At 48.8% G+C, this 10000-nt stretch overlaps 2 protein-coding genes across 2 annotated transcripts in view; one reads left to right on the plus strand and one right to left on the minus strand.

The window, feature by feature from the left end:
* LOC118940024 overlaps positions 1-10000 on the plus strand; it is a 1007326-nt gene that overhangs the window by 654062 nt on the left and 343264 nt on the right. The gene's annotated exons all lie outside the window — the stretch shown is intronic.
* Positions 1-10000, minus strand: part of LOC118936544 (lysyl oxidase homolog 4-like) — a 42130-nt gene that overhangs the window by 16473 nt on the left and 15657 nt on the right. Inside the window, exons 5-7 of the mRNA XM_036947986.1 lie at positions 3578-3616; positions 2925-3138; positions 2061-2241 (exon numbers count right to left, since the gene is read on the minus strand). Of these exons, the coding sequence (XP_036803881.1) occupies positions 2061-2241; positions 2925-3138; positions 3578-3616 (434 nt within the window). The remainder of the gene's footprint in view (positions 1-2060; positions 2242-2924; positions 3139-3577; positions 3617-10000) is intronic.

The following is a 10000-nucleotide window of genomic DNA, read 5'->3' on the forward strand; positions in this document are numbered from 1 at the left end:
TTTTTCATTCTAACCAGTCCAGACCAGAGCAGACCAGACCAGAGCAGAACAGTCCAGACCATGTGATGTGTCAGAGAGACATGGTGCAGTCAGACTCACTGACTGAATTACACACAACAGCAACAAAGCCACGTTTAGTAGGCCAAAATGGAGCCTGCAAATAGGGCTCAGTGTGTGTGTGCGTGCGTGCGCGTGCGTGTGTGTGTGTGTGTGTGTGTGCGTGCGTGCGTGCGCGCGCGTGTGTGTGTGTGTGTGAGTCCTTATATTCACCCTACAACAGCAAACTAGAAACATTCTTGCCTTGAGGTCCAGAAATAACTATGAACCTCCCTGTCTAAATCTGACCCTGGTCTTTAAATAGATGTGATGGTGGCACCTCTTTGAACAGTGGCCCTTAGTAGCCCTTAAGTACAGCTAGTTACCACGTATTCACAGCCACATGACAGACGGCTCTTTTCCCTGGAAAGGCAAGTTAGTGGAGCCGTTGTAATGTAACGGGCCTCACTGTGTCCAGTAGGGGAAGATGGTAGGAGATATGAGGGCAGTTATAGAGGAGGGAGAAAGGTGAGGTGGGGGACCGTATCGCTCGCTCGCACGTAAACACACACACACACACACACACACACACACACACACACACACACACACACACACACACACACACACACACACACACACACACACACGCACGCGCACACAAACACAAACACACAGACGCGCACACACACACACACAAACGCACACACACACAGACGTGCACGCACACACACACACAGACGCGCACACACACACGCACACACACACACACAGTAGCATGGGGCAGAATAGGTGAATGGGTGGAAAGGCTGAGACTAGTGTGCTTCCAAAATGACACCCTAATCCCTATGTAGTGCACTACTTTAGAATAAAACCCTATGGGCCCTAGCACCCTAATCCCAATGTAGTCCACTACTTTAGACCAGAAATAGGGTACCTTTCAGTCACTGTAGCAGGTTTCACACAGTAACACTTTGGCCAGGACTGTGATGTCATAACCTGTTGTTTAGGCTGCTGGAGATGGTCACACAGCGTACACATAAACAACCATGGGGAGGGGGTTGTGTGTGTGTGTGTTTGTGTGTGTGAGCGTGTGTGTGTATGTGTGTGTGTGAGTGTGTGTGTGTGTGTGTGTGTGCGTCTATGTGTGTGTGCGTGCGTGTGTGTGTGTGTGTGTGTGTGTGTGTGTGTGTGTGTGTGTGTACACATAGCTAAACCGTCATGGGTAGTGTTCCACTACAATAATCTCAACCAATTAGGAGACGCCATTTTGTAAATAATACTTCCAGTCAGTTTATTTGTCCAGGTTTAATATGGTCAGTTTCAATACATAGTTTGATTTATATGGGCCTTAGCAAGTGTGTGTGTGGTGTGTGTGTGTGTGGTGTGTGTGTGGTGTGTGGTGTGTGTGTGTGTGTGTGTGTGTGTGCGTGCGTCCGTGTGTGGTGTGTGCGTCCATGTGTGTGTGTGTGTGTGTGTGTGTGTGTGTGTGTGTGTGTGTGTGTGTGTGTGTGCGTCCATGTGTGGTGTGTGTGTGTGTGTGTTAAGGGAAACGGATGTTTAGTATAAAGCAGATCTAAGGTCAACCTCCCTGATGTTCAGGATTTGGGGCAGGAGGGGCTGATCCTAGATCTGTGGTTAACAGCAGCTTCTACCCAGGAGCAGTGTAGGACCGGACGTTAAGTCTGGCCAACGGACAGCGTTTAGCCTCAAGGAGAGTCGGTGACCTGAACTGCTCTCTGGGTAGAATGATGAGACGATGCTAAAATGTGTCCCAAATGGCACCCTAGGTCCTGTTTCCTACATAGTGCACTGCACTTCTTCCCTATCCGGCCCTGATCAGAGGCACCAGTATACTGTAGTGAACAGAGACCAGGAAGTCCTATTCCCACTGAATGTGCTGTATATTGACGTTTTCACACTTTTCCTCTTTGAAAATATATAATCCATTGTCCTTTCCTGTCCTGACCATGTGACCATGTGACCATGTGACCATGTGTGTGTGACACCCCTACAACCCTTACCCTGTCCCAGCTGGGCCTTGTTGAGGGCCTCCTTGGCCGATCCGAACCCCAGCTCCCTGCAGACCACGCTGGCTGCCTTCAGGTCCCACAGGTGGTCCGACACGGTCCCCCACTTCCCCTCTCTCAGCACCTCCACCCTGCCCTCCCCCAGCCTGGGGCCTGCTTTCAGACGCACCCCCAGCTAGAGGAGTGAGAGAGGGGAGGGGGAAGGGGAGAGGAGTGAGAGAGGGGTAGGAGGGGGGAGAGAAGGGTGAGGTAAAAGTGTGAGTCATAAGAATTGCCCAAGGGATGATTTGTCAATAATAGCTGTGCAGGTGAAGATAAGAGAGGTTTTCATTCAGAGGAAAGCCTGAACGCTGAGTCCTTTATTATTTCTAATAAACGTGAGAGACCCTCTCCTCCCTGTCCCCCCTCTCCTCCCTGTCCTCCTTCTCCTCCCTGTCCTCCCTCTCCTCCCTGTCCCCCCTCTCCTCCCTGTCCCCCCTCTCCTCCCTGTCCTCCTTCTCCTCCCTGTCCTCCCTCTCCTCCCTGTCCCCCCTCTCCTCCCTGTCCCCCCTCTCCTCCCTGTCCCCCCTCTCCTCCATGTCCCCCCTCTCCTCCCTGTCCCCCCTCTCCTCCCTGTCACCCCTTTCCTCCCTGTCCCCCCTCTCCTCCCTCCCCCCTCTCTTCCCTGCCCCCCCTCTCCTCCCTGTCCCCCTTCTCCTCCCTGTCCCCCCTCTTCTCCCTGTCCCCCCTCTCCTCCCTGTCCCCCATCTCCTCCCAGTCCTCTCCTCCCTGTCCTCCCTGTCCCCCCTCTCCTTCTCCTCTTTCTCTCCCTTTCTCTCTTCTCTCTCGCCCACACTCCCTCCCTCTCTCCCTCCTTACCTGGACGTCGGGGGGAGCGGGCGGTCTCCCCGAGGAGAGGCGTGTGAACTGGTGTCCAGGTACACAGCGCACCACGGCGTACATGCCTCCCTGACAGGTGACCTGGTTCCTGGGGAGGGAGAGCTGGGAGTGGCACTGGGAGAGGACAGGCTCCGTACCCAAACACTTGACCTGCTCTACCCAGTAACCCTTCTTACTGGACAGACCTGCTAGTCTGGAGGGGAGGAGGGAGAGAGAATGGGAGGGGGGAGGGGAGGGGAAGGGAGAGTAGGAGAGGGGAAGAAGGGAGAGAGAAGGGGAGGGGAGAGGAGGAGAGGGGGAGGAGGGAGAGAGAGAGAAGGGGAGGGGGAGAGGGGGAGGGGAAGGGAAGGGAGAGGAGAGGAGTGGAGAGGAGGAGAGGGGAGAGAGGGGGAGAGGGGGAGAGGAGGGGAGAGGAGGAGAGGGGAAGAAGGGAGAGAAAGAGAGAGGAGGAGAGGGGAAGAAGGGAGAGAGGAGGACAGGGGAGAGAGGGCGGAGGGGAGGGGAGGGAGAGGAGGGGGGAGGAGGAGAGGGGAAGAAGGGAGAGAAATATTAATCATCACCACCACCATGACAAATGAAAGACAGGCAGAGAACAAACAATAAAAATAAAAAACAAACAAGCAGATATGTACCTTGTAGAGGGATCTGCCAGCTTGGCGTCCCATAGTTTCCTGAAAGAAACAGAAGAGTATTACTACCAGCCCTCCACTACAGACAGAATACTGGTTAATACCTCTACCAGTCCTCCTCTACAGACAGAATACTGGTTAATACCTCTACCAGCCCTCCTCTACAGACAGAATACTGGTTAATACCTCTACCAGTCCTCTATAGACAGAATACTGGTTAATACCTCTAGCAGTCCTCCTCTATAGACAGAATACTGGTTAATACCTCTACCAGCCCTCCTCTACAGACAGAATACTGGTTAATACCTCTACCAGCCCTCTATAGACAGAATACTGGTTAATACCTCTACCAGTCCTCTATAGACAGAATACTGGTTAATACCTCTACCAGTCCTCCTCTATAGACAGAATACTGGTTAATACCTCTACCAGTCCTCCTCTACAGACAGAATACTGGTTAATACCTCTACCAGCCCTCTATAGGCAGAATACTGGTTAATACCTCTACCAGTCCTCCTCTACAGACAGAATACTGGTTAATACCTCTACCAGCCCTCCTCTACAGACAGAATACTGGTTAATACCTCTACCAGTCCTCTACAGACAGAATACTGGTTAATACCTCTACCAGCCCTCCTCTATAGACAGAATACTGGTTAATACCTCTACCAGTCCTCTATAGACAGAATACTGGTTAATACCTCTACCAGTCCTCTATAGACAGAATACTGGTTAATACCTCTACCAGTCCTCTACAGACAGAATACTGGTTAATACCTCTACCAGTCCTGCTCTACAGACAGAATACTGGTTAATAACTCTACCAGTCCTCCTCTATAGACAGAATACTGGTTAATACCTCTACCAGTCCTCCTCTACAGACAGAATACTGGTTAATACCTCTACCAGTCCTCCTCTACAGACAGAATACTGGTTAATACCTCTACCAGTCCTCCTCTACAGACAGAATACTGGTTAATACCTCTACCAGTCCTCCTCTACAGACAGAATACTGGTTAATACCTCTACCAGTCCTCCTCTACAGACAGAATACTGGTTAATACCTCTACCAGTCCTCCTCTACAGACAGAATACTGGTTAATACCTCTACCAGTCCTCCTCTACAGACAGAATACTGGTTAATACCTCTACCAGCCCTCCTCTACAGACAGAATACTGGTTAATACCTCTACCAGCCCTCCTCTACAGACAGAATACTGGTTAATACCTCTACCAGCCCTCCTCTACAGACAGAATACTGGTTAATACCTCTACCAGCCCTCCTCTACAGACAGAATACTGGTTAATACCGCTACCAGCCCTCTATAGACAGAATACTGGTTAATACCTCTACCAGCCCTCTATAGACAGAATACTGGTTAATACCTCTACCAGCCCTCCTCTACAGACAGAATACTGGTTAATACCGCTACCAGCCCTCTATAGACAGAATACTGGTTAATACCTCTACCAGTCCTCCTCTACAGACAGAATACTGGTTAATACCTCTACCAGCCCTCCTCTATAGACAGAATACTGGTTAATACCTCTACCAGTCCTCCTCTACAGACAGAATACTGGTTAATACCTCTACCAGCCCTCTACAGACAGAATACTGGTTAATACCTCTACCAGCCCTCCTCTACAGACAGAATACTGGTTAATACCTCTACCAGCCCTCCTCTACAGACAGAATACTGGTTAATACCTCTACCAGTCCTCCTCTACAGACAGAATACTGGTTAATACCGCTACCAGCCCTCTATAGACAGAATACTGGTTAATACCTCTACCAGTCCTCCTCTACAGACAGAATACTGGTTAATACCTCTACCAGCCCTCCTCTACAGACAGAATACTGGTTAATACCGCTACCAGCCCTCTATAGACAGAATACTGGTTAATACCTCTACCAGTCCTCCTCTACAGACAGAATACTGGTTAATACCTCTACCAGTCCTCCTCTACAGACAGAATACTGGTTAATACCTCTACCAGTCCTCCTCTACAGACAGAATACTGGTTAATACCTCTACCAGCCCTCTACAGACAGAATACTGGTTAATACCTCTACCAGCCCTCCTCTACAGACAGAATACTGGTTAATACCTCTACCAGCCCTCCTCTACAGACAGAATACTGGTTAATACCTCTACCAGCCCTCTACAGACAGAATACTGGTTAATACCTCTACCAGCCCTCCTCTACAGACAGAATACTGGTTAATACCTCTACCAGCCCTCCTCTACAGACAGAATACTGGTTAATACCGCTACCAGCCCTCTATAGACAGAATACTGGTTAATACCTCTACCAGCCCTCTATAGACAGAATACTGGTTAATACCTCTACCAGCCCTCCTCTACAGACAGAATACTGGTTAATACCGCTACCAGCCCTCTATAGACAGAATACTGGTTAATACCTCTACCAGTCCTCCTCTACAGACAGAATACTGGTTAATACCTCTACCAGCCCTCCTCTATAGACAGAATACTGGTTAATACCTCTACCAGTCCTCCTCTACAGACAGAATACTGGTTAATACCTCTACCAGCCCTCTACAGACAGAATACTGGTTAATACCTCTACCAGCCCTCCTCTACAGACAGAATACTGGTTAATACCTCTACCAGCCCTCCTCTACAGACAGAATACTGGTTAATACCTCTACCAGTCCTCCTCTACAGACAGAATACTGGTTAATACCGCTACCAGCCCTCTATAGACAGAATACTGGTTAATACCTCTACCAGTCCTCCTCTACAGACAGAATACTGGTTAATACCTCTACCAGCCCTCCTCTACAGACAGAATACTGGTTAATACCGCTACCAGCCCTCTATAGACAGAATACTGGTTAATACCTCTACCAGTCCTCCTCTACAGACAGAATACTGGTTAATACCTCTACCAGTCCTCCTCTACAGACAGAATACTGGTTAATACCTCTACCAGTCCTCCTCTACAGACAGAATACTGGTTAATACCTCTACCAGCCCTCTACAGACAGAATACTGGTTAATACCTCTACCAGCCCTCCTCTACAGACAGAATACTGGTTAATACCTCTACCAGCCCTCCTCTACAGACAGAATACTGGTTAATACCGCTACCAGCCCTCTACAGACAGAATACTGGTTAATACCTCTACCAGTCCTCCTCTATAGACAGAATACTGGTTAATACCTCTACCAGCCCTCCTCTACAGACAGAATACTGGTTAATACCTCTACCAGCCCTCCTCTACAGACAGAATACTGGTTAATACCGCTACCAGCCCTCTACAGACAGAATACTGGTTAATACCTCTACCAGTCCTCCTCTACAGACAGAATACTGGTTAATACCTCTACCAGTCCTCCTCTACAGACAGAATACTGGTTAATACCTCTACCAGTCCTCCTCTACAGACAGAATACTGGTTAATACCTCTACCAGTCCTCCTTTATAGACAGAATACTGGTTAATACCTCTACCAGCCCTCCTCTACAGACAGAATACTGGTTAATACCTCTACCAGCCCTCCTCTACAGACAGAATACTGGTTAATACCGCTACCAGCCCTCTACAGACAGAATACTGGTTAATACCTCTACCAGTCCTCCTCTATAGACAGAATACTGGTTAATACCTCTACCAGCCCTCCTCTACAGACAGAATACTGGTTAATACCTCTACCAGCCCTCCTCTACAGACAGAATACTGGTTAATACCGCTACCAGCCCTCTACAGACAGAATACTGGTTAATACCTCTACCAGTCCTCCTCTACAGACAGAATACTGGTTAATACCTCTACCAGTCCTCCTCTACAGACAGAATACTGGTTAATACCTCTACCAGTCCTCCTCTACAGACAGAATACTGGTTAATACCTCTACCAGTCCTCCTCTACAGACAGAATACTGGTTAATACCTCTACCAGCCCTCCTCTACAGACAGAATACTGGTTAATACCTCTACCAGTCCTCCTCTACAGACAGATTACTGGTTAATACCTCTACCAGTCCTCCTCTACAGACAGAATACTGGTTAATACCTCTACCAGCCCTCTATAGACAGAATACTGGTTAATACCTCTACCAGTCCTCCTCTACAGACAGAATACTGGTTAATACCTCTACCAGCCCTCTATAGACAGAATACTGGTTAATACCTCTACCAGTCCTCCTCTACAGACAGAATACTGGTTAATACCTCTACCAGCCCTCTATAGACAGAATACTGGTTAATACCTCTACCAGCCCTCTATAGACAGAATACTGGTTAATACCTCTACCAGTCCTCCTCTACAGACAGAATACTGGTTAATACCTCTACCAGCCCTCCTCTACAGACAGAATACTGGTTAATACCGCTACCAGCCCTCTACAGACAGAATACTGGTTAATACCTCTACCAGTCCTCCTCTACAGACAGAATACTGGTTAATACCTCTACCAGTCCTCCTCTATAGACAGAATACTGGTTAATACCTCTACCAGTCCTCCTCTACAGACAGAATACTGGTTAATACCTCTACCAGTCCTCCTCTACAGACAGAATACTGGTTAATACCTCTACCAGTCCTCCTCTACAGACAGAATACTGGTTAATACCTCTACCAGTCCTCCTCTACAGACAGAATACTGGTTAATACCTCTACCAGCCCTCCTCTACAGACAGAATACTGGTTAATACCTCTACCAGTCCTCCTCTACAGACAGAATACTGGTTAATACCTCTACCAGCCCTCCTCTACAGACAGAATACTGGTTAATACCTCTACCAGTCCTCCTCTACAGACAGAATACTGGTTAATACCTCTACCAGCCCTCCTCTACAGACAGAATACTGGTTAATACCTCTACCAGTCCTCCTCTATAGACAGAATACTGGTTAATACCTCTACCAGTCCTCCTCTACAGACAGAATACTGGTTAATACCTCTACCAGCCCTCTATAGACAGAATACTGGTTAATACCTCTACCAGCCCTCCTCTACAGACAGAATACTGGTTAATACCTCTACCAGTCCTCCTCTATAGACAGAATACTGGTTAATACCTCTACCAGTCCTCCTCTACAGACAGAATACTGGTTAATACCTCTACCAGCCCTCCTCTATAGACAGAATACTGGTTAATACCTCTACCAGTCCTCCTCTACAGACAGAATACTGGTTAATATCTCTACCAGCCCTCTATAGACAGAATACTGGTTAATACCTCTACCAGCCCTCCTCTACAGACAGAATACTGGTTAATACCTCTACCAGCCCTCCTCTATAGACAGAATACTGGTTAATACCTCTACCAGCCCTCCTCTATAGACAGAATACTGGTTAATACCTCTACCAGTCCTCCTCTACAGACAGAATACTGGTTAATACCTCTACCAGCCCTCCTCTACAGACAGAATACTGGTTAATACCTCTACCAGTCCTCCTCTACAGACAGAATACTGGTTAATACCTCTACCAGCCCTCCTCTACAGACAGAATACTGGTTAATACCTATACCAGCCCTCCTCTATAGACAGAATACTGGTTAATACCTCTACCAGTCCTCCTCTACAGACAGAATACTGGTTAATACCTCTACCAGGGGTGCCTAGACCTAGTGTCCCCCATCCTCCCTCCCTCCCTCCCTCGCATTGCTTTCTCCCTCCCTCCCTCCTTCCCTCCCTCCCTCCCTCCTTCGCATTGCTTTCTCCCTCCCTCCTTCCCTCCCTCCCTCCCTCCTTCGCATTGCTCCCTCCCTCCCTCCCTCCCTCCTTCGCATTGCTTTCTCCCTCCCTCCTTCACATTGCTTTCTCCCTCCCTCTCTCTGTCAGGTTAAAACCGACTGTTCTCATAGAGAACAGGCCGGGGAGACCTAGTGCTTCTGTGGTTACCCACAATGCCCTAGTGAGGGATCTGAATGTTCCTATTGTAAAGCCAGGTCAACACACACACATACTCTCTCTCTCTCTCTCTCTCTCTCTCTCTCTCTCTCTCTCTCTCTCTCTCTCTCTCTTTCTCTCTCTCCCTTTCTCTCTCTCTCCCTCTCTTTCTCTCTCTTTCTCTCTCTTTATCTCTCTCTCTTGTCCCTTCTCCCAGGGTCTGTCTCTCTCTCTCCCTCTGTCCCCCCTCCTTCTCTCCCTCTGTCCCCCCTCTCTCTCTCCCTCTGCCCCCCGCCACTCTCCCCCTGCCCCCCCTCTCTCTCCTCCCCTCCCCTCTCTCTCCTCCCCTCCCCTCTCTCTCCCTCTGCCCCCCACCACTCTCCCCCTGCCCCCCCCCTCTCTCTCCTCCCCTCCCCTCTCTTCTCTCACTCATCATTTTTCCTTTCCTTCCTTCATGGGTATTTCAGTCCTGTTGAATGTACATGTCTGGTCTAGGAAACCCACGGAAATAACTATAAATATGCACATAGAATAAATTAGATCAAAGCTCACAGAAAGTACA

The sequence above is a fragment of the Oncorhynchus mykiss genome, chromosome 17 (genome assembly GCF_013265735.2).
Source record: "Oncorhynchus mykiss isolate Arlee chromosome 17, USDA_OmykA_1.1, whole genome shotgun sequence".
Lineage (NCBI taxonomy): Eukaryota > Metazoa > Chordata > Actinopteri > Salmoniformes > Salmonidae > Oncorhynchus > Oncorhynchus mykiss.